This window comes from Lemur catta, chromosome 12, assembly GCF_020740605.2.
Source record: "Lemur catta isolate mLemCat1 chromosome 12, mLemCat1.pri, whole genome shotgun sequence".
In the NCBI taxonomy this organism is placed as follows: domain Eukaryota; kingdom Metazoa; phylum Chordata; class Mammalia; order Primates; family Lemuridae; genus Lemur; species Lemur catta.
In genome coordinates this window covers 8,933,615-8,958,018 of record NC_059139.1, presented here as the reverse complement: position 1 = coordinate 8,958,018, position 24,404 = coordinate 8,933,615, and the positions used below count along the sequence as shown (strand labels likewise).

Below are 24,404 nucleotides of genomic sequence, written 5' to 3'. Positions count from 1 at the left end.
CAGCTGATTTCCTAATTCTACATACCATCTTCTCTTTCTCAGCACAGTTCAGAAATAGGTGTTGCATTTCCTAGATGGGCCACAAAAATCCATGAAATTTGGATATTGTGAAATCAAATTTTAAATGAAAAATAGTAAAAAAATACTAATTTATTAAAGCAAAAATAACAGGATAATAAAATCTTTGTTTTTAATATTGGTAGTTAAGCAAAATATTTTTAATATTTAATTAAGAGTAGATAAATAAAAGTGGAAACTTTGGAAGTTTTTTTTGTCTGGCGGCATGGTTTATTATGTTCCATTTCACTTAAAATGGAGGATAATTCTTTTCTTTGACACAGGGTTAGGTTATTATTACACCTTATCAAATTGTTGGTTGATGTGTTAAATATTAAATCAGTTAGTTTCCAACTTTTATAGGTATTTCCTTTCCAACTATATGAAGTTATGTATGGTTAACATAACCATATACATACATATTTATATTTATCTACTTGTACCTATATCCAACATTAAAAGTGCCTTTGATATGAGTACAATTTATACATTTTATTCTCCATTTTTTAACTGCTGTGAATTTGGATTATACACACTGTGGTAGGAAAGGCATATATTTTACTTGAAATTCTAAACTGGTTGTTTGTTCTAACTGTAGCTTGTTCTGATAGTTATTCTTGTTCTTCCTTCCTTGCTTACTTATTAAACATTTAACCAATTTCATGGCATCCTGTTATTTGGACAGAATCTTCTTTAATATTTTATATAAGAGTTTACAATTAAACCTGCTCTCATACAGTGGGTTTCCTTTATGGAGGGTGTACCAACAAATTATAATTAGCAAAAAGTATCTTGGGTTCCACTGAACTGCTCTGTTATATTGAGCAAAACTAGATCCTCCATTAGTTTTCATTCATTCATTTGATGAGTATTTGTCTGATTATATACCTATTATATATTGTTTAATTTTTCGGGTTAAAAATGAAGTAAATCTCATTTTAAATTAAAATATTAATTCTTCCCTGTTTTGGGTTAACTCAGACAGTAACAGTGGTTCTAAGATGAAGCAGAACAGTCTGCCCATTTTCCGGGCAAACATCACTCTGGCCATTCCCAACATCGCCATGGCCCCTGCCCTGGAAGACATACAGCAGACCCTGAACAAAGCTGTGGAGTGCATCATCAGTGTCCCCAAGGGGGTTAGGCAGTGGAGCAGTGAACTCCTGTCCAAGGTGGGTGTGGGATGTAGAAATTGTTTCATCTGGAAGCTGCTTCTCTTACAGATGGGACAGAGCTGAAAAATATTCTTTTACATTGTAGAAAAAGATACATGAAAGAAAAATGGCTGCTTTGCAGAATAATGAAGACAGTGATTCTGATGTTGACATGGGAGAAAACGAACTGCAAGGTAAATGTTCTTTCAGTTTTCTTTTTAAAATAGTCATTGAAAATCAACATTTGTTGAGCTTCAATATATCCCTACCTTCATGCAATTCTCAAATCATTTTAGATCAGTATATTAATATATGAGCCAATTTTAAGTTTATGAAATATTAAGATCCACATATTTTAATATCACCATTATAAATAGTCTACTTCTAGTAGGCCTGTCATAGTTTTTGGTGTGTCATTGATTTCTGGTGCAATGTGATGATGAAAACTAGAGGTAACTACTGGGTATTTACCCAAAGGAAAAAACGACATTCTATAAAAAAGATGCCTGCACTCAAATGTTAAATAGTCCAAAAACAATAGATGCTGGCATGGATGCAGAGAGAAAGCAATGCTTATGCACTGTTGGTGGGACTGCAAATTAGGACAACCTCTGAGGAAAACAGTATGGCAATTCCTCAAAGACCTAAAAGTAAACCTACCATTCAATCCAGCAATCCCACTATGGGGTATTTGCACAAAGGAAAAAAAGACATTCTATAAAAAGACATCTGCACTCGAACGTTTATAGCAGCACAATTCACAATTGCAAAGATGTGGAAACAACCCAAGTGCTCATCAATACATGAGTGAATTCATAAAATGTGATATATGGAGTTCTACTCAGCCACAAAAAACAATGGTGGTTTAGCACCTCTTGTATTATCCTGGATGGAGCTGGAGACCATCTTTCTAAGTGAAGTGTCACAAGAATGGAAAAACAAATACCACGTCTACTCACCATTAAATTGGAACTAATCAATCAACACCCTATGTGCATATAGGGAAATAACATTCATTGGAAATCAAGCAGATGGGAGCAGGGAGGAGGGAATGGGTAAAATCATACCTAATGGGTACAGTGCATGCTATCTAGGGGATAGACACAGTACAAAAGCAATTTATGTAACCAAATCATTTGTACCGCCTCCCCCAATAGTCTGAAAAAAAAAAAAAAAGAAGCATTTTAGTTTCACAGTGTAAAGAGAAAGTCAACATCATCGCAGTCACATCCTGTATCTCAAGTGTTAGAGATTATTTTTTTAATTAAAAAATTATTTATTTATTTATTTAGAGACTGGGTCTCACTCTTTTGCCCAGGCTGGAGTGCAGTGGTGCCATCACAGCTTGCTGTAACCTTCAACTCCTAGGTTCAAGCAATCCTCCCACCTCAGCCTCCCAAGTAGTTGGCTAGTTTGAAAAACTTTTTTTTATAGAGATGGTGTGTGTGTGGAGTTCTCGCTATATTGTCCAGGCTGGTTTCAAACTTCTGGCCTTAAGTGATCCTCCTGCCTTGGCCTCTCAAAGTGCAAGGATTATAGGTGTGAGCCACTGTGCCTGCCCTAGAGATACTTTTGACCCATTATATGTTCTGTTTTGCTCACTTGCTGTGATTTTTGCTGTATGTCTCATGGTTTTCATTTGTATTCTGTAAAATTAGGGAACATAAGACATCCAAATTGCTAATGGTATTAAATGTTGTTGAATTCCTCAGACTCCTTCCTTGTACTTCTGATTTACAAGGAGTATACAATTATACAATTATACAAAATTGTATAACTTTCTTAGTGCCCATATCCCCTAAGATGTTAAATCAATGAACCATGAGAAAGAAACTGAGGCAAGTTCCTCTTTAAAACAAAGTTACCATGGAGGATAAAGACAGCTCAAAACAACTTGAACCCAGTGTAAAATATTATTTATTTAAGGTAAAAAAGCATTATCATATTAATCTCAATTTTATATCATTTGGAAACATTGCATTGCCTCCTAGAACAGTTTAAAATTCAGAATTTTCCAAACTTAAAATAAGTTCAGTCATGAATTATATCTTAAGTTGAAAAGAAAAAATATTCAATGAAAAATTGTATATATATATTTTTGTGAGGAGCACCTACATTTTGAATTCCCTGTGGGGCAAGTCACATATTTCTACTTCACTCAGGATTGTTTCTGGAGATTTATCTTGTTCTTTTATTTCAAATATATTCCTATGTTTCTTCATTTTCTTTGACTCTCTGTGTTGGTTTCTGCACACTAGATAAGACAACTACCTCTCCCAGTCTTGTCAAACTGGCCTTGTGTAGAAGGATCTCACCAATATGTCTGGCCAGAGATTTAAAAATGCCTCTGAAACGTTTGTGTTTGTTCTGACTGCTGTCTCTGTTTTTGATGGCCCCCTGGAGCTTATGATGTGCCCTGTTCTGTTAGTACCTTCAGTCTGGTAAGGTAGAAATTGAGATGTAACTGGAAAATTCAGGGTGTTGCATGTGTGTTTCAGTTCTTTCTATACTCATAGTGAAGCTGAGCACAGGCATTTATCACCAACTCTCTCTGCATTAAGCCAGAAACAGGATCTATGGCAAATGCCTGCACTTATGTTCAGATTATACCCTCTGATCCTGGGGAGATAGATGCTCAAAGTGGGCTCATTGTATGTCCACATTTTTCTTTTCTGTGGTCTAGGGCCATTCAGGAAGTCAAAGCCCCATGGAATCCCAGAGCTAGGTCCTTAAAGAGACAGTTCCTTGGGTGGAAGCTACAAAAGTTACGGCACTTGGTATATGGCCAAACTCCTTCCAGGAAGAATGGGTAGGCCTGGATTTATCATGGTGGTGAGCCAGAGGGAAGGCTCATGAAGTGCTAAGCTCTGGATCCAGCTGCTGGACGACCCTTGTTTGTTTGTCCTGTTAGCTCCCCAGTGCAAGTTTGTTAGAAGCCAGGCCATTGAGTAGCCACTGGAAGTGTATGCTGTAAACCACTTCTGGAAAGAAATGAGAGTTGCACGTTCCTGACCCTATTGTGCAGTGCTCCAAGAGGGTATAGCACTTGGAAGTGTTTGCCTGTTTATTTAAAACCACCTCTTTGTTTTGTCATCTACTGAGACTCACATATGCCTGGTCCCTTCTGTTCACCTAGCTAAGAGATTTAGGATGGAGTCCACTGGAAGGTAGCTATAAAAGTTGGGGCACTCAATGCATGGTATAAACCCCTTCTAAGGAGAAGCAGACGGCTGTGTTTTTAAAGCTCCTTCTCTGCACTGCTCTTGGGGATAAAGCCCTTGGAAGTGCTCATATACCCATATTAAGCTGCCACTTTTTCCTATGGTCTAGAGAGACCTAGCAGTGCATGTGAGGTCCGAACTCTCCTCTCCACAGGGAGAACCTGGGTGTTGGGGATTCCTTTCCCAATTTTATCATTCAGCATCCAGGGCAGGATCTGTGCCTGAGTGTGTCTCCACTTTTCTTACCTATTTGATGTGGATATTTTTTGGTTGCAACATAAGTGGGAGTCTCTCAACTGGTCTCTGACTTTCTTTCAGAGGGGATTGATCTGTGAATAGATGTTTATTTGGTGCATCTGTGGGTGGAGGGAGAATCAGGAGCTTCTTATCCCACCATGTTGCTGATGTCACTCTTCTCGTTCCTTGGATCTTTAATTTTTTTGGCTAATCTCTCATTTGTCCCAACTAATATCATTGCCTCAGGCAGCTGTGAAGTTAAGCAATAGCAGCTGATAATCTTTTGACAAATGCCTTGGGAATAGGGGCTTTTTATTCAGTGAGTTCTGAGTCAGGTCAAATAAAGATAAACTCTGAATGGGGCTTTTTCAGAGAGCTTCCAGACTGGTCAAATAGTGATAATTCCATGGAGCTCCCTAAGGAGCTCCAAGCCGAGTCTGACCCTTCCAGAGACTGCCAGGCGACTGGTTTCCAAAGCCACAAGGGTTGCAAGGCTGCTGTTTTCAAGGCTACCACGTGGCCAGAGAGGAGTGATGGGAAAAAAGTTAAAACACCACAAAACTTGCTGTTATTACTGATATTCAGCCTTTTCTCTTGCATAAACACTTTTTAGATAATTGCAAGCTTTGACCAATTTCCAGAGTACTGAAAAATCAATATTGACAATTCCTGCCATTATTTTCATTGCTTTTCTAAAGGAAATTTTCAGAGTTTCTTACGTTATTATTACAGAAATCTCATCTTTTTAAAGTAGATTCCCTGTGCTGTCAATATAAACCTTGCTCTCTTTTTTTCTTTTAGATACCATTGAGATAGCATCTGTAAACTTACCAATTCCTGTGCAAACCAAGAACTATTATAAGAATGTTTCTGAAAACAAGGAGATTGTAAAATTAGTCTCTGTGCTTAGTACATTTATTAACTCCACCAAAAAGGTAAGTCAAGAGACTCTGGAGCCAGGGCCCTGTGCTTTGCAACTTGTGCCTGTGTGAAGGTGAACACCGCAAGCTTGTCCGACATGTAGCCTGGGTCTCAGCCACTGTGCCTTTAGTGAGCGGCTAATGGCATCTTGCATGCTCTCCGCAAATGTTTGTTTAACTGAAGATTTTTCGTTGTAGATTGCAAGGTGAAAGAAAACTATTGCTCCTATTCTCATATTGTGTTCTGTTTAATACCTTTAACCTCTCCTTTTAATACAAATGAATCTTAGTTTAAAAAAAAATCTAATATATTCCAAACCACAAGTCAGCCTGGTGTTACAATTCACCTTTAAAGATTCAGTGATAGTAGTATATTTGAAATAGAGTAAGATTCGCAGTCAATTTTTTGTATTTATGTAGTCAGGTAAATCTTTTAAAATATCAAATGAAAATTGATGTATATTGTCACGTGGAAATTAGATAAAATTGGGAATAATGAAAATATTAATGCTATCAATACAAACTTGTACCAGACATGGATATAATTTCAGAGTTTTCTTCTAACTTGATCTCTCAACTTTCCCTTTTTTGTTTAGGCAAATCTATTCTTGTAGTCAAAAACACTCAAAACCCTGAAATCATCTTTTATTTGAAAAAATATTCTAATTCATATTGCTCTAAGACCTGTTGACTTTTTAGGAATGTTTCTCAATGTTGAGGGAATAGTTGTTGCTCAGTAAATATGTCTTTCCTATTACTGAGTTTTGATAGAATATGTTATATTTGTTTGAAAGCACATTGAAAAGCTACCATTGCTGTAACAATGTGAGGAAATAGTAAGTTTAGTGTTAGCATGTTCCCAAGGGACCTGGAAGTCTTTGCAGTCATACACTTTTAATTTTCCTTTCTTAATATAGTGAAGGTCCTTTATTTAATTTTTCTCTATGGACAGCATTCACGTAATTCAACAAGTATTCATCTAGTGCTTAGTTTATTAGGCTCTATACTAAATGATGAAAGTAAGGAGAGTATTATATGACAACAATAAATATTCAGAAATATTTTCAAATGTCTCAGTAATCATAGAAAATACACTAAAATAAATCAGCAATAGAGTCCATTACTTTCTCTGAATATAATCAGCACCTATGATGAAAATTTAAGGGTAAGACATAGTGGTTGAAATTAACATATACAGTGATGGCAACAAATACTTATGTGTGTGTCATGTGTTATTTTTATTGCATTTGCTTTTATATTATATGAAGGAGGTGCATGGATCTTAGTCTTTTATAAAATAGGAGAAAGGTTGGTGGGTACAGTATGTGTTGTTCCAGTGAAAGTTTCAGTTTCAGCACAGTGTGCTATGTCAATATAGCAAAATTGCACTTGTGCCCCATAAATGTAAAGAAAATAAAGAAATGAACATTAGCTAAATCTATTTAAAAAATAGTAGCAAGGTTTGGTATTTAGAATGACTGGAAGAACTTATTCCAGATTTATAAGATGGCCAAATTGTTTCTGGGAGAATTTATGTACATCTAGTCTTAGTACTAGACATAGCCACCTCTCCACAGCCATAGACCCTTCTGAATGATTCTGCCTCAACCACAGACAATCCTACGATCCTTGCCCCTTTCTTGTTGCCATAACTGATTGGATCAGACTGTAAATCTAACCTACATTTAGCTCAGCATAGGTTGGCCATCAACTTGTAACAATGCCTGGCTTGAACTGGACCAAACAATCAAAATGACCTCGATAATAACCTAAATGATTGAAGTAACCTTGGTAAATTAAGCAGAATAGCTCCACATCTGTAGTTTATCTGATTTTCCCATTAAGGTCTAGGTTACCTCCATGCTAAAAAGTTCCCATTTAATAAAGATTGATGCTTTCAGATAAAATAGGAGTCTAAAACTTATTTAGTTAGGGCAAATTATTATTATTATAATATTGTAAGCTCCTGGATGTTGAAAGAGCTCAGGATTCTGGAATTTCTACTCATTTCCAGGAGTCTTCAATAATCTGTAATTCATTCTGTACACCACCATACATTTGTGCGTATGTGTGGCATGTCTTTGCAGTGCATTCTTGGTATGCATGTGGACACTTCAGCCCATGTGAGGGGATCAGCTATGGCTGGATCAGGCAGTGGTGGGCTTAGCTTTCTGCATTTTAATGGATGGGAAGTCTTCATACTCATTAAACCCGAGGTTCTGAGATGAGGGATGTTTTAGCTGTATGTGGGAGCTGGAGTGGAACTACTTCCTGGTTTGGTGCAGGTTGGTGGAATTTACTTAAAATAATCAGACCATTTAGAACGCTGTTGATAATGCTCAATTATTTCAGATAATTGCATTTGCTATTCTGCCTCAGCTATTTTTTTCATGCAGATGTAACTTTGATGTTATAATGTAAGCCAATGGAAAAATTTGATTCCCAAGGGAATGAGAAATGAAGAGAAAATTTTACTTGTTTATGGATATGATTTACTACCAAGTCAATCCAAAAGGCTAATCTGAAAAAATATTATGGCCCCAAAACAGTTAAGTTAGTGGTCAGTTGAAAGATAATTATGAGCATTTCTGATAGAATGCAATAAACATGTTCCTGAAAATCCTCCCGTTTTGTGAAGTTGCACATTTAATATTAAATAATAGGGGATTATAAGAAAAACAGTATTGGGGCAGACACACAATAAAACCCAAACGCAGGCACTTTTATAATCAGAGCAGTAACAAAAACAATAGCAATCACAGTAAAGTAGCAATCATAGTAAAATATTACACATTTAATAATGCCATAGTAATTATAGAACTTTACTATACAAAGGTGAGAAAAGGTTGGTGAAAGGTGGTATAAGGAACAGTTGGGGCTGCTGATGTATGGAAATAAGGTTAAAATCTATGAAGATCAGGCCAAACTGTGCAAAGAACATTCTTTTTTTGTTTTGTTCTTTCTGCTTTGATTTTTATAAATTTTTTTATTTGTACAAATTTATGGGGTTCAGGTGCAATTTTGTTACACATATGGATTGTGTAGTGGTCAAGTCAGAAATAATATATGTTGTACCCATTGGCCAATTTCTAATCATCTTTCCCTCTCCCATCCCACCACCCCTTCGAGTGTCTGCATTATCCTCCAGTCTGCATTCCACTCTTCACATCCATGTGAACACATTTTTTTGTACCTACTTATGAATGAGAACAATGTGCAAAGAACATTAAGACAAGTGTTGACAAAATCAGTTCGAAAGGAAGAAGTGGTGGAGGGGACATGGCACACAGGAACATGCTCCTCCGTGGCTTGCTGCTTTAGCTCGTACAAAACAGTAGCATTTGTTTTGCTGGAAAAAATAGCATTTGATAACATGACCTCCCATTATATTGATACCATCCCCTATTTACCATTTGCAAACAAGCCATTTCATCTCACACAAGCATGCTTGGTAGCAAACTTGACTGCTCATTAAAAAATTCGATTTTTTAAACTTGCATGCCATTCATAGCCAGTTATAAAAATAGTGGAAGATCTTGTTTACATTGATGACATTATTGAAAAATACCTGGGGACATACATAATAAGAAGTGGGTGGGGTCTCTGTGAAGATTACTCTAAAACTTAACAAGGAATTTTTGAAAAAGACTGGAAGATATGGAAACATATATGTACTATGTTCCCGGTTGGGAAGATGTAATATTGTATAGATGTCAATTCCCAGTACACGAATTTATACATATTATGCAATTCCAGGCAATCTCCCAGTGGGTTTGATGCTGGCTATGTTGTTTGCCGTTGCCCCAAGCCCACTCCAGGATCTAATGTCCACTCTTCTCCACCAGACTATCTGACCCTAAACACTTCAGTAGATTCCCATTGAGGCTTTTGGTGGGTTCAATGAGTGAGGAATTGTGGAGCTCTGAAGGAGAGGAGGAGGAAGAGAATGACCTTAGAGTATTTTTTCCCCATAGCGCCATCCCTGCGGCATGACCTTGAGCTATAGTTTTTGACCTAAGGTTCAGCTCCAATCAAGAGGGCTCTGCCTCCAAGGGCCTTTGGGGGCTCTCTTCTAGTTTCTACAAACCACTCCTCTCCCTTTTGGCTAGGGATGGTAATAGTGAAACTGTCAACTGGGTTAGTGTCCACACCATTGTATACAGTCCCGGTTCTGTGGCATTTCCAACTAATCACCCAGTTTACTAATTAAACATTTTAATGAATCCATGGGAACCGCCAGCAATTAACGCATGTTTGCTTATATCATGATGCCATTTCAGATTCTTCCTTCTTGAGACAAATCCTTTGTTATTTGTATTCTAGGAAGTTATGACATCCATGGATCGCTTCAAAAGCTACAATCACGTTTGGCAAAAGGAGAAAGAAGAAACCGTTATGACATTTATTACACAAAACCCCTTGCTTTCTGAATTTGAATCCCAGATCCTCTATTTCCAAAAAATAGAGCAGGAAATTAGTGCTGAGCCTGAATATATCTGTGTGGGCTCCATTGCGATGTACACAGGTTGGTTCATTTTCTTTCAGTTGATTAAGTTCAACAGTATCGTTTTCTCTCTCTACCTAAATTAGTATTCCAGAGGGCTCTACTTACCTTAAAGGTTGACTTTCCTTTTATGGGCCTCAAGCTTTAAGACCAATTTGTAGATTCGTTTGTAATACCCTTATGTATAATTATTTATTCTGGACTATTTTGAATGCTTCGCGCTAAACTTTGAAAGTAAAGTCTAAGTCAGAGAAAGGGATGAGTATGTTGTATTTGGAATTAAAATTTACCCTTTCTTTAATAAATAACAACAATAAACATTTGAGGCTTATCTCAGAGGGTTTTGATATGTGCTTTTTTTTAAGCATTTTGAAATGTGTTTCGAATTATTGTAAAAACAAACTTTATAAAATGAATGCATATGTAATGATTAGGAAAAAGTGTGGTTTTTTTCCAGTTTGAGTTTTCATGGATTAGAGAGCTATAAGCTGCAAAATATTTACTCTTAGTGAACAGTGGCACTGTGCCTTTTCACACTGGTTCAAGTTTTTCAAACAGAACTGTGGACATTTGTGTCTTACAGCCGATTTGAAGTTCGCCCTGACCACGGAGACAAGGGCCTGGATGGTCGTTATCGGACGCCACTGTAACAAAAAATACAGGAGTGAGATGGAAAACATTTTTACACTTATTGAAGAATTCAATAAGAAATTGAACCGTCAAATTAAAGACCTAGATGATATTCGGATTGCGATGGCAGCGCTGAAAGACATCAGAGAACAGCAAATCTCTATAGACTTTCAAGTAGGACCTATTGAGGTAACTGATAAGCATTTGTTCATTCTAGAAATATTCCCACATGTTGGATGCTGTTAGCTGAAATATGGACCAGGTCTGGACTGGAGGTTAATACCACCAAATGGGTGCGAAACCTAAAAACAGTGATTTCAGCAATCATGACACCTAACCCCTATGGGGTGCCTTCCGTGGACCGGTTCTCACCTTTATATGTCATCTAAGGCCCTAAAGAGCAGAATTGGGATGAAGATTTCTGTGCAAGTGATTTATTGGCACGTTCTCAGCAGAGAGGGGAGTGAGGGCAACAGGAAAGGATGCGGAGAAAAGCTAAGCAAGAATATGATTTCAGCTGTAGACTAACGTCACTCTGCTCCCACGGGGAGCTCAACAGCATGAATTGTTCCACACAACTGGCCCCACTTTGATGCAAGGGGCACTGCCCTTTGTACCCCAAGTCAGTGGGTTGTTGACCATAATCTCCCCATAAGGAGGCTCACATTTGGCTGAGGATAATTTTCTAGGGGAGGAGACAGCGGCCTTCCAGCCAGCACTCTCAATAGTTGGAGATGGAAATACCAGCTGGTAAACAGGACCTGGGTGGGCGCTAACAATGTCCACATGTGCACTAACTCAGCCTCACTTCTGCCCCCACTCTCCACATAAGGAAACTGGGGGGCAAAGAAGTTACGCAATTTGATCAGCGTTGCACACCACTTTGTTTTAATATAATACCATACTATATTTTTCCAGATGAAAATGTCTTATCAGAAATGAGTTAGTGTATTTATTCTATAATTGTAGCAAATTAAAAAAATTATAGGTGTAAGAGCACCATCTTTTCATCACATCATACTTTGAATGCCAGGACTTATACTCTGCTGGTCAAGATCAGACTCTAATCTCACATTTTCTGTGCCCCTTTTTGAATTTTGAAATATTTCACATTAGCATGAAAATGGTACAGACTGTTACATGTTTGTACTTCTGCTGTGCTATCCTGGGGGTGAGGGGCGGTCACAAGGCCCACCATGCTCTTCTTGGGTTGAAACCTTAAGGCAAAAAGCCCCTTCTTTGCATAGGACTGGGGAGAGCCTGGTGTTAGAAGAGGAGGTGCAGTAACTGATGATCCTGTTTTCTCCATTTGAGACTCAAAAGTAGAGTCAGGTAGTCAAGGTCAAAATATAACCTTTATTACTGATAGAACTTATTTGGAAGACATGATTTAGTATACTACTTCGTTATTTTCCTCTGTCTCCTTCCCCCAAACACCCCCCCCAACACACAGTATGGGCTTGTGAATACTAAATTCCAGAATTACTATACTTCCTCATGCATCAGAGGCAGCATTGGAAAGCTGCAGGTTTCTCTATTACCCTGACTCAGTTTATGGCATGGAGGTGCAGCCCATAGGCATCTCTCCAAGAAGGAAGAGGGAAGAGGGAGAAAAGCACTGGGTTATGCTTGCTCAAATCAATAATTTTTTTCCCCCCAAATCAACAATCAGGTACTCATTTCACATCTATGGGGAGGAATAATGGTGGGAGAATGGGGTTGGGATATTTAGGGAAAACCCTTTCTTCACCTCATTTTATTTTTTTAGCCAAGAAAGTAGTCCTGGAGTTTGCATGCTGAGGGGAATGACTTGGCTCAGGCTCTGATTCAAGAATGTTCCCTTGTGTCTTACTACTGGAACCTCTTATCAACAAAATGAAATGGGACAGAATTAAAATCCTGATTTTTTATTTTCATATTAAAAGTTGTTTTATGTTTTTCATTTACTTCCTGTAATTTTGTAGTCTTCAAATACAATTTGGGAGCTTAAGTAAAAATATCTTTTATTCGTATAACATTTTACAGCTTTCAGAACGCATTTAATATGATATTTTTTGATACTCACAAAGATCCTGTGAAGCAGCTGGAGAATTTTCCCCTTTACAGATGAGGAAACTGACACTGGATGTCTCAGTTGCTCATTTAAGCTCTTGCAGATTGCAAGTGGAATGACTAGAACTTCAGGGTGGTTTCACTACTGTGCTGATTTCTCCATTCTAATGCTTCAATAAATGACTGTGTAGATTTATGCATCTGACTGGCGTAAGTTAAGTTTGTCTTCTTTTGTGCAGGAATCTTATGCTCTGCTTAACAAATATGGACTTCTGATAGCAAAGGAAGAGATGGACAAAGTCGACACACTGCACTATGCATGGGAGAAGCTTCTGGCACGTGCCGGGGAAGTTCAGAATGAATTAGTCGCACTGCAGCCCAGTTTCAGGAGAGAGCTTATTAGTGCTGTGGAGATCTTCCTCCAAGACTGTCACCAGTTTTATTTGGACTATGATTTGGTATGTCTCTGGCTTTCTTTGTGTGCATTTTTGGGGGATGAGTAAATAGAGCGTGCAAAATATAGTTGTTTAAAAATTTTGTGTCAAATTCCATGAAATTTCCAAAGAATGGGAATTTTATTTTCATGAGAGCAAAAATATTTCCCTGTTGCAATCACTTCTCCTTAGAGTTTATCCAGAATAATTTCAGTAGAAAATTATGAATTTAAAAGTGCTATTTCTGTGGTACCCAGTTACTGAAGTTGTTTGATAGAATTCTAAATTTGTGCATAACAATATTATTCACATGCAGTTATCATATAGTCAATAGTCCTTTTCATAGCATTCCATAGTTCCTCAATGAATACGTGTTGGGCCCTGTCCTTAGTGCTGATGAGATTAGTCGTGGGCAAGACAGGTGGAGCCCTGCCCCCATGGAATCGATATTTTAATTTTGCATATAAATTTTAGTGCAGAATTATCTAGTGTGAATATGTTGTGTAATGAGACCCATTTCTAGCCAATTCTAATGTGCTACAGAAGGGAAATATGTAGAGTATAGGGCAAAATTTGTACCTATTAACTAATAGCACGATAAACCACTAAGCTAGTAAAGTTAGAAGATTGGATTCATGTGCTAACTCACAGATGAAAAAGCACAGAAATCCATATATTTAAGTTGTTCTAATGTGGAAAAGCTGATTGTAATGTTAAGATTATGGGTCACTTTGCAAATAGGTATCAGAATGGTGAAATCTGTGAGTTTATATGGCATTAGCATTTAGCTCAAACCAGACATTCTATGTGCATCCTATAGAATAGCCATTGACCCCTCTTTGCCTGTGTCACCTAAGAAATAAATAATAAATATTTTTATTTTAAAAAGTTTCCTGACTTAAGAAAGTTGTGGCATTAAATTGGCTTTTTTATACTTGAAAAGTATTTCCAAATGAGTCACTTTCTGAGATCTTTTTTTAACAAATAAAAAACCAAGTTTCCTATCATGCACATGATATGCGTGAAAACTAACTTTAGTACTCAAATACTTTGAGTTCATGAAATTTGCATGCAATCACTTCATTCTACTTATGTTTATTTTAACTTTTTGTTCAGAATGGTCCAATGGCTAGTGGCTTGAAACCCCAGGAAGCCAGTGATAGGCTTATCGTGTTTCAGGTAATCTTTTTCATTTCTAAACAACAAAACTTTGTATTTTAAACACACATATTTTTCTTTTTTTTAAGACAAAGAGGCCTATTGTGGAATATAGTACATACTGAGACTTTGAAAAATATGATTTTGTGTGGTTACAATTAGAGATGGTTTCTATGAATTAATTATACACATTTGGTTCTCCTATTTACATGTGCCCAGAGATCATACATCTCTGGCTGGCTTGTTCGCCAATCTTTCATTTTCACTTGCATGTTTGTTCATGTGTAAATCATTTTGATGAGTTTTCATTTGTGTTTTTATTAGAATCAATTTGATAATATCTATCGGAAATATATCACCTATACTGGAGGAGAGGAGCTTTTTGGCCTGCCAGTTACGCAGTATCCTCAGCTTCTCGAAATAAAGAAACAACTAAATCTTCTACAGAAAATTTACACTCTGTACAACAGTGTCATAGAAACTGTAAATAGTTATTATGATATCCTTTGGTCAGAAGTGAATGTCGAAAAAATAACTAGTGAACTCTTAGAATTCCAGAACAGGTGAGAAATTAAATGCTTAGCATGCCCAGAGCTACTGAACTTCAAATGCTATCTTCTTTGGTAGGCTGCCAAGTTCTCTTTTCACCCCAGATGTTTCAAATGCACATCTTGCTGCATTGTTGTTGCCCATCGACTTCACCCTTGTCAAATGCTATTTATTAATTATCCCTGTGTGTACACAATGAGACACGCACATCCTCTAAACCTGGATACATCTTTTTAGGGGCTTCTCTGTAGCTGGGAGGGACCTGATCTTTACTTATTTTACACTTGTCAAACATTTGAAGTTTATGTTAGATGATTTCCTGGAATAAAAGCAAGAACCCCGTGATTTTTCTATATCATTTTAAGTGTTGAATCCAAAGAGAATGGAGGGTCATTTACTGTATATTTTGGTTGACAGCCCGGTACACTACACTATGCTTTGTGATTGCTAATAGTAAGTTCTCAATACATGTTTATAGAATTAAACTGAACTAAAAGGTATCTATACCCTCTAAAATAATGCCGTTAACTAGGTAGTTGTGATGAGGGATTGGAAAAATATTTTCTGATGGGGAAGAGCAGTTTTATGTAATAAAAGTTGGTATATTACATTAAGAGATAGGCTATGAATTGTGTTTAAAAATGGGATAGGTATTCAAAGAAACTGTTTCAGATAGAAATGCTAGCAGACAACCTTGGACTGAATTGTCTGAACTTTTGTTTCTATGGCCTTTCATTTTCACAGGTGTCGGAAGCTGCCCCGGGCCTTGAAAGACTGGCAGGCTTTTCTGGACCTGAAGAAGACCATTGACGATTTCAGCGAGTGTTGCCCGCTGCTGGAATACATGTCCAGTAAAGCCATGCTGAAGAGACACTGGGAAAAGATCACTGCTCTCACTGGGCACAGTCTGGATGTGGGGAACGAGACCTTTAAGTTAAGAAATATCATGGAGGCACCTCTTCTGAAATACAAAGAGGAAATAGAGGTACAGTTGATAGAGAGCATGCTGTGGTGGAAAACTGTAAAGTCTCATGGAATTCATCTGACAACATTTCTATATTATGGAATGTTGGATCTGTAAAGTATGCTCAGGCAATTGAAACTCTTTTCCTGGCATTTGGCCATTAACTCTTTCGACAAATGTTTACCGAGTGCCTACTGTGGGGCAGGTTCTGTGCTGGGGACATAATGATGCAGTCCTGCATTCATAGATTATTAAGTAATTAGTATAATCAAATAATTACATAAATAAAGAGGTAGTTACAAGCTATGGTAAATACCATTGAAGGAAAAGTATGCTGCTCTATGAGAGCCTGTGATAAAGGAGTTCGGTTTATCTTGGGGTGATAAAAGTAGGGAAGCCCTGGGGTGCATGCTCAGGACTGGCTGGGTGAAGGGAGTGTGGTTGTGTGGTGGGGTGAGGGGCTCGGAAAGTGCAAAGACTGTTCCAGGCAGATGAAGCATTGCACGTGGGGGTCATGAAGTGCATTTGAGAAGCCAGAAGAGGGCCAGTGTGGCCAGGGTATGGAGGTGGGCGAGAGAGGAGATAGCTGAGCCCAGGGCAGTGGAGTGGGTCTAGACGATGTTATCGATTTTGGTCTGTAGAGCAATGGGGGCTATCTGGGAGAAGTGTTTTCAGCAGGGGTTGACATGGTTAGGTTGGCATTTTGTAAAGGTCGTTCTGGTAACCATATGGAAAAAGAACCTGGAGGAGGATGAGGGGGCAATGATGGGAAAATCAACTGAGAGTTTCTAAGAGTAGCACAGGCAAGAGATAATGGTTTGTTGGATAACAGGGGAGGTAGTAAAGCTGGAGAGGAGAGAAAAGGGGGAAGGGATCTGTAGGAAGTAAAACTGGGCAGAATTTGGTGATGGAGGAAACATGGTAGGAGAAAGAGGATGAACCCTAGATTTCTTGCTGAGAGATCTAGATGGATGATGGTGCTTGCCACTGAGATGGGAATATGGCAAGGGGTTCAATTTGGGTGGCAAGGTCCAAAGGTCATGAACTCGATTTTTGGGCATGAGTTTGATATTTCACAGATTGTGTTTGGGTTCCCTTGAAACATCCAAGCAGAGAAGTCCAGTAGGCAAATGATTGTTGGTCTTTCCTGGAGATAGAAAAGTTTACTGATTGCACAGGCATAGATGAGCTCGCCCAGAGAGAGAACGTAGCATGGGAAGAAATGAGGGTAAAGGCAGACCTTGACTACTGGTCCAGGAAAAGGGAAGGCTGCAGAGGAGACTGGGAAAGTGACCAGAGAAATGAGGTATCTGATAATTTCTTCCTCTCACACTGCATTTGTTTGATGTTAGAGGGGAATCAGAAACACATTGAATTTTGAGTCTGTGATTAAAAGGTTCTGCATATCTTTTCTGTCATCTTTCTTTTTGGCACAGATTGGTGGAAAATTTTATAAATTAAGGTTCTATTTAGTCATATCTTTATTTCCATGTCTCTCCCTATATCAGTATCTACATATTCATACATGATTTATTATGTTGCATTTTGGATCTGAAAATATAAATGTTTTTAGATGTATATGAAGCAAATAGTGAAGACAGGATCTCTGCTGAACCTAGACTGTTAAGGAAGGATGTGTGACTTTCATGTAATAAAATGAGAGCTTGCTGTTTCGATAGGACATTTGTATCAGTGCAGTGAAAGAGAGAGACATTGAGCAAAAGCTGAAGCAAGTGATCAATGAATGGAACAACAAAACATTCACATTTGGCAGCTTTAAAACTCGTGGAGAGCTCCTCTTGCGAGGAGACAGTACTTCAGAAATCATCGCCAACATGGAAGACAGCTTGATGTTGCTGGGTTCTCTACTGAGCAACAGGTAGGAAAACCACCTATCTTTTCCCTTAGATTTGAGAACCATAATAAACATTTCAAGAAAAATTAACAAAAAATGTATTATAATAACACCCTCATACAATTTATTCAATGTTGAAAATACTTGTTTTACTTTTAACTTTGGCGCAGCATGTGTATGACGGGTTTTATTTCGTTAGCCTGTATTTGTGGGATGTGTGTGAGACCATCAACTGGACAAAATAAAGCAGCATGTAATTAGCCACTTGGATCTTGGGAACGTTTCAACTTTGCTGCTGACAAGCTTCACTGCACAGCTGACAGCTCAATGGGCTCCAGAGCCCAGGGGAACATTATTCTAAATTCTAGAATAATCATTTTATTGGAAAACATTTTTTGCCAGCCACTATGGACTAGGAACTCTTAGTTGTGTTCATACTTTAATGAGAAGACAAATCAAGGTAGAGAACCAATTTGATTCTTAAAGAGGAGTAAAATAACACAGACCAATGCCAGTCTAAAACTTCTAATTGACAGTAACAGCAAAACCATCTCATCTTGGACATGCAAGCCATAGACACGTGAACTCACACTTCTTTGGTTCGTTGCTTCCATTTGAACTTATCGAAATAATTTTTTTGTTCACCAGGATCTTCTCAAACATATGGTAATTGTGTAGAACATGGATTCCATTGAGACGTGAGATATTATTGTGCTATTATAGCTTTAAAATACCACTCTATTCCCTGTGTGTACGTGTATCAATACTTTTAATGTAGGAGGTACCGTCTTCTTACAGTCTTGATAAAAATTTCTCTTCTTTCCATTTACTTGGTACGTCTGAGTAATATTGGGATATAAAATTAGGTATTAGAAAATTAGACCATTGGTAATCTTGAGTTTTTGAATTTCTCGGGATTTGATGAGGTTTAATGAACTTGGTTATTATTCATACCCAACCAGAATGAAGGACAGATGGATGATGACACACCCTCCTGAGGTAGAAAAGGCACATGTGCAAATTAAGTTAAAATTATCTGTGTTAGTGGTGGGAACACTTTTCTTACTAATGGCATGAAATCTACAGGTAGAATCATGGGAGGAACATTTATTCAACATACATTTAGTGAACATCTGCTATGTTCTTTGTGCTCCTCTAGGTCCTGTGGATAGAATGATGAATAAGGCAAAGACCTCTGTTTCTATGAAACTACATTCTAGGAAAGAACATTAAAACTCAGGAAGATTTGTGGAATGTTAAAACAATTTGGTTAATAATTACAAATATGGAAATTAAAATTTTATTCAAGAATAGGACTCCAAGTCCATATTATGTAGGGCTAGAAGGATCGATAAAGGGAAAAGAGAAGAGGAAGAATAATGATAGGCTGTACAATCATCTATGATTGAATTTGTCTGCAAATAACAGAAGCAGCACATACAAAATCGCTATGCAAGACTGAAGTTTCTATCTCTCTCATGTAAAAGAAGTCCCAGGGCAGATGATTCATGTTGGAATGGGGGCTTCAACACATCATCAGGGACTCAGGCTTTGTCTGGTGTAACCTTATTCTCCACGCTGCCTGCTACGTCCAATGCTATTACTCACATTTCATGTAGAAGAGTAGTTCTCAGTCTTTGCTGTATACCAGATAAACCTAGTGAACTTTACAAAACTTCTAAATAATCCCAATGTCTGGGCACTTCCCAGACCTATTGAATCAGCGCCTCTGTGGCTGGGACCCAGGCAGGCAGCTATGGTTTTTAATGCTTGTCAGATGATTCCATTGTGCAGCTAAGGCTGAGAACTATTGATATGAAACTTAATTCCGTGACCACACATTGCTGCAAAGGAGGTTGAGAAATCCAGTATTTTAGCTGGGTGGCCAGAAGCCCCCATAGAAATGGGACTCTCTATATAAAGAAGAATGAGAAAAGGACATTGGGAGGCCACTGGTACTCTGTCTCAAGGGGAAAAAAGGAGAAGATAGATTACCTATGGGAGAGGCATCAACCTTGCACACATGTACACCAAACATGAGTTGATTGGACGGGAAATTACAAAGAGGCCCAGTATAGCCACAGCAGTTCAGTAGAGAGAATATTACTCTCCTGGACAAAGTAGCAATGACCAGTATTATACTACTTTGGCAGCATGGTGGAATCAAGTCTGATTTCTGATATGCTCCTTAGATTATAATTCTCTCACTCCTCTCCATGATCTGGATCAAAAGGAAAAAAAATTAGATTAAGAATGCCCAATAAATGGTGATGGATTAATCACTGGGTTGCATCATTTTGAAAACCAACCACATAATCAACATTGTAAAGAAATAAGTTAAAAATGAAGATGTTAAGAAGCCTTTTTAGTTTGAAAACAGTAACACAACAAAAACAAAAACAAAATCCTAAACATGCTTTTTATTCTAGGTACAATATGCCATTCAAAGCCCAGATTCAAAAATGGGTGCAGTACCTTTCCAACTCGACTGACATCATCGAGAGCTGGATGACGGTGCAAAACTTGTGGATTTATCTAGAAGCTGTCTTTGTGGGAGGAGACATTGCCAAACAGTTGCCCAAGGTTTTGGATTTTTCTTTATAATTTCATCAGGGTTTTCAAATTAGAGAAATATCTAAGAACAAATACATCCTTAAAGAATGCCATAGTATTTTAACCTCTATTGAACCCCACCCCCCAAATCCTTTTGTTGTCCTTGTTAATACTATTATTCTTCAAAGGGAGTGAGGAATTGTGATAAGGATTGAGTGACAATCAGAGAGGAAGAATCATACAAAACTGTGAGGTTTGACAGGAGAGGGTTAAAAAAACAAAGAATGAGTGCCTGCATAATTGATGTACTTCTTCAGATAATTTAAAGGAATTTGGAATGGTGTAGAATTATGGCATAGTTATCTTGACAATGGTAGGATAATTTGTTCTTATACCACTGACATTTTGAAATAATACACACTATACAATATAACCAATTATATCTGTACTGTAAAATTGAGGGGTAGAAATGTGCAGGGAAAAAGCTCCAAAACAAAAAGACCTTTTACTCAAGATGTTGTTGAGCATGGTTTTCTTAACAAATTGTAATTATCTTACTAGGTATCTATGGAGTATATTTTGAGATTTTTTTAATAGACATTTTAACCAATTTTCAAGGATTCTTATTCAATTACCTTAAGTTATTTGCAAGATTATAACATTTTAACAATATATTTGAGTTTTAGAAGCATGGTTATGTTAAATGTTTTCTTCACTTAGTTTTCCTAACTTTCTTTTTGGTTAGTTTTTAGGTTATTTATAGAAGACAGCTCTGTTAACTGATTATAAGACAGACTATTTTTTGGCCAATAGTAAAATGTATTTACACATTAAAATTTTACTTATTTATTTATTTTTGCTTCTATATTTGTGCATGTTTTTCTTCTTGATGGATAGAGAAGAATCTAAAATTGGACTTAATGGAAACTTTCACATAGAATACTTAAGAAACTAAATGGAATTTCTTACTGTCATATTTGGTAATATATGCTTATTGGTAATATACAGAAAGCTTTAAGGGAGAAAATAAAAATGATCACTACCCTCTCAAGATAATCTGTGCATTTTCCATTTTTTCTCAAAAACAACTATTTAAAAATATTTTGCCATATTATGGTTATACTAGAATTAATCTTGTATCCTCATTTTAAAATGATTTTTCTAGATAGACAATCTAATGCTTAATGTAGCAAACATAAAAATAGAAAATTTACCCCATTTAGAGATAACCCCCCCAAAATAAGAGTGTCCCTGTCTCTCAAATTATCTGTATAGTGTTATTATATTTGCAGTGGTTTCTTGATTTCACTTAACATAATGGGAATAACAAAATTGGGCTAAAGATACTTACTTAATAAAAAGGATGATACGGTGCAAAAGGCCCCAAAACAATTTAAATAGTACTTGCGTGATATTAGGTACATATAGCTTGGGTATCTGAACTGGTCAGAACTCTAGCTTCTGCTGGAAGGACGTGAGATACTCTGTCCGACCTCCAGTGTGTTTGTCACCTTGTTCTCATAGGAAGCCAAGCGCTTTTCCAATATAGATAAATCTTGGGTGAAGATCATGACGCGGGCACACGAAATGCCCAATGTAGTCCAGTGCTGCGTTGGAGATGAGACCCTGGGGCAGCTGTTACCACATTTGCTGGACCAGTTGGAAATATGCCAGAAATCCCTTAGTGGGTAAGTGCCCTGGCTCTTTGAAATCTCTCAGTATACTAGAGACGAAAGGGGACAGGGGGACTGGGTAGCATTAGTCAAATTTGTTTTCTTTTGCCAAGACTTAATTCATGTATAAAGTTGTTGCACAGATAAAACTAATATTTACAGCCTTACATTCTTTCCAAATACTTATAGATTTGTCCTGATGTTGGACTCAGAACTTAAGGCTACTTCCAGCACTGGGATAAGATCTTAACATTCATTCATTCCTTCCTTTTAAAATTAATATACCTATTTTTTCTGATATTATTCTTGGCTAACCATTGTAGAACCAAAATATTCTGTTATACTTATTACATGAAACAATGTGTGGTATCCACAAGTAGTCAGTATTATGCAAAAATCAGGGTCTAACATAATATGAATCTGTGTACACACATACACAAACACTTATGTAGGCGTGGTGAATTCCAAGAGTCATAAATCTTTTTCCCTTGGTTAATCAAAATAAAATAATGTAAGTAGAAATATGTTAAACAGTAATATTCTTTCTTTTTTTTTTGAGACAGAGTCTCACTCTGTTGCCCAAGCTCGAGTGCCGTGGTGTTGGCCTAGCTCACAGCAACCTCAAACTCCTGGGCTTAAGCAATCCTACTGCCTCAGCCTCCCAAGTAGCTGGGACTACAGGCATGCGCCACCATGCCCGGCTAATTTTTTCTATAGATATTTTTAGTTGACCAGATAATCTCTTTCTATTTTTAGTAGAGATGGGGTCTTGCTCTTGCTCAGGCTGGTCTCAAACTCCTGAGCTCAAACAATCCACCCGCTTTGGCCTCCCAGAGTACTAGGATTACAGGCCTGAGCTACCGCGTCCGGCCTAAACAGTAATATCCTAAGTGTACATTGAGACTTAAGGCAGACCCACTCATTCTGAGCCTTTAAGTTAAATGATGTTTGTGGACCGTCTCGTCCTCCTCACGCGCCCTCGGAGGGTGCCGCTGGCTCTAGTTTCTGATCCACATCATCCCCTAGCAAAAACTCGATTTTCCTAGAAAGAGAATTCTTCTGCTATGAAATAAGAATGTTTCCTCCTAATTTTACACAGGAAACAAATAAATAGTACAAATGACGGGGGAAGAGTAGAAATTAAAAAACTAAAAACGAACTCAAAAGTTTAAAAAGTTGGTAAAATTTCCCCAAAAAGTGTGATTAAGACACCATAATTATAACCAGATATGCTAGAAAATGAAGTTGGAGAGCTACAGAAAGTAACAGAATTCATATATCCGTAACATAAGGAGTCCCCATAGCATGAAGCAAATATAGAAGCAAAAGCAGTTGAAAGCAAGTCGATAGTAGGTGTGGTCGCTGGATTTCGGGAACTCCGGGAGGCTGAGAACAGGGCCAAGACCCCTCCATGGAGCTCATTCACAGCTGGATTTTGCTTCTGCTCTGACACTGGATTCATTGGATTCCCTTTAAGATACAATTTCAAGAATTATATAGAGCCTTTAGGTGACACAGCGTGCTGTGCTTACAATCAAAATCAAACCACACCACACCAAACCAAAGCAAAAATTCCCTGTGTGTATTTTATCCTGCTTTCTACAAAGGGTGCACGAGATTTTCCAGACTAAGTAAAATGTATACATTTCACTTGTAAAAAATGAAGAAATTCTACCACCAATTTTGGAAAAAAAATAATTTCTCCATCAGAATATGAAATAACTATTTGAGGAATCTTTTCATAAATGAAAAAGCCAAAAAGTATTGAAAAATCATGTGGGAAAATCAGACTATCACACAGTCTTTCCTTTTTCCCCATCCAGGTTAATGTATTCCTAGAATGGTCAATTTTTGTGTGTTTATAAAAGTTTGTATTTTTCCTCCCTTCTTAGATACTTGGAGAAGAAACGACTTTGCTTCCCTCGGTTCTTCTTTGTCTCGGATCCAGCCCTTCTGGAGATTCTGGGACAGGCATCGGACTCCCACACCATACAAGCCCACTTGCTCAATGTGTTTGACAACATTAAAACTGTCAAGTTCCATGAAAAGGTGCACTTTATTCTCATTGCTGGCCGACAATCACTGCATCTTAGAATCTCAGTGGTCTTTATTAAGTAGTTCTCTGACCCTGTGTTTACAAAGGGTTACTTTCCTGTCCATTAATTCTTGGTCAGTAACTGAGAACAAACTTTGGGGTCCAAATTACCTTCAGAACTGGGTAATTTTTTACTATCTGAACTATAGATTTGAATAAACATTGATAAGTTAAATGTGATTAAGAATGCATTGCATGTAGCATTCATGGTTTTGCAGGCCAAATTAACTACTTAGAAATCCAACAAGGTAAAGAAACCAATTGCTCATAAACTCATGCCTTGAATAAACAGAATTGCCCCAGTGATTTGATTTTTTTAAAATCAGATTTCAGAAGTTTTTAGCATGC

The 24,404-nt window shown here is 37.5% G+C and overlaps 1 protein-coding gene across 1 annotated transcript in view; it reads left to right on the top strand.

Annotated features, from left to right (window-relative positions):
• Nucleotides 1-24,404, top strand: part of DNAH5 (dynein axonemal heavy chain 5) — a 193,791-nt gene that overhangs the window by 46,312 nt on the left and 123,075 nt on the right. Inside the window, exons 20-32 of the mRNA XM_045565937.1 lie at nt 1,039-1,229; nt 1,318-1,405; nt 5,471-5,604; nt 9,913-10,114; nt 10,677-10,912; nt 13,015-13,233; nt 14,326-14,388; nt 14,692-14,930; nt 15,661-15,901; nt 17,560-17,759; nt 20,165-20,318; nt 21,813-21,976; nt 23,854-24,010. Coding sequence (XP_045421893.1) covers nt 1,039-1,229; nt 1,318-1,405; nt 5,471-5,604; nt 9,913-10,114; nt 10,677-10,912; nt 13,015-13,233; nt 14,326-14,388; nt 14,692-14,930; nt 15,661-15,901; nt 17,560-17,759; nt 20,165-20,318; nt 21,813-21,976; nt 23,854-24,010 — 2,288 coding nt within the window. The remainder of the gene's footprint in view (nt 1-1,038; nt 1,230-1,317; nt 1,406-5,470; nt 5,605-9,912; nt 10,115-10,676; nt 10,913-13,014; nt 13,234-14,325; nt 14,389-14,691; nt 14,931-15,660; nt 15,902-17,559; nt 17,760-20,164; nt 20,319-21,812; nt 21,977-23,853; nt 24,011-24,404) is intronic.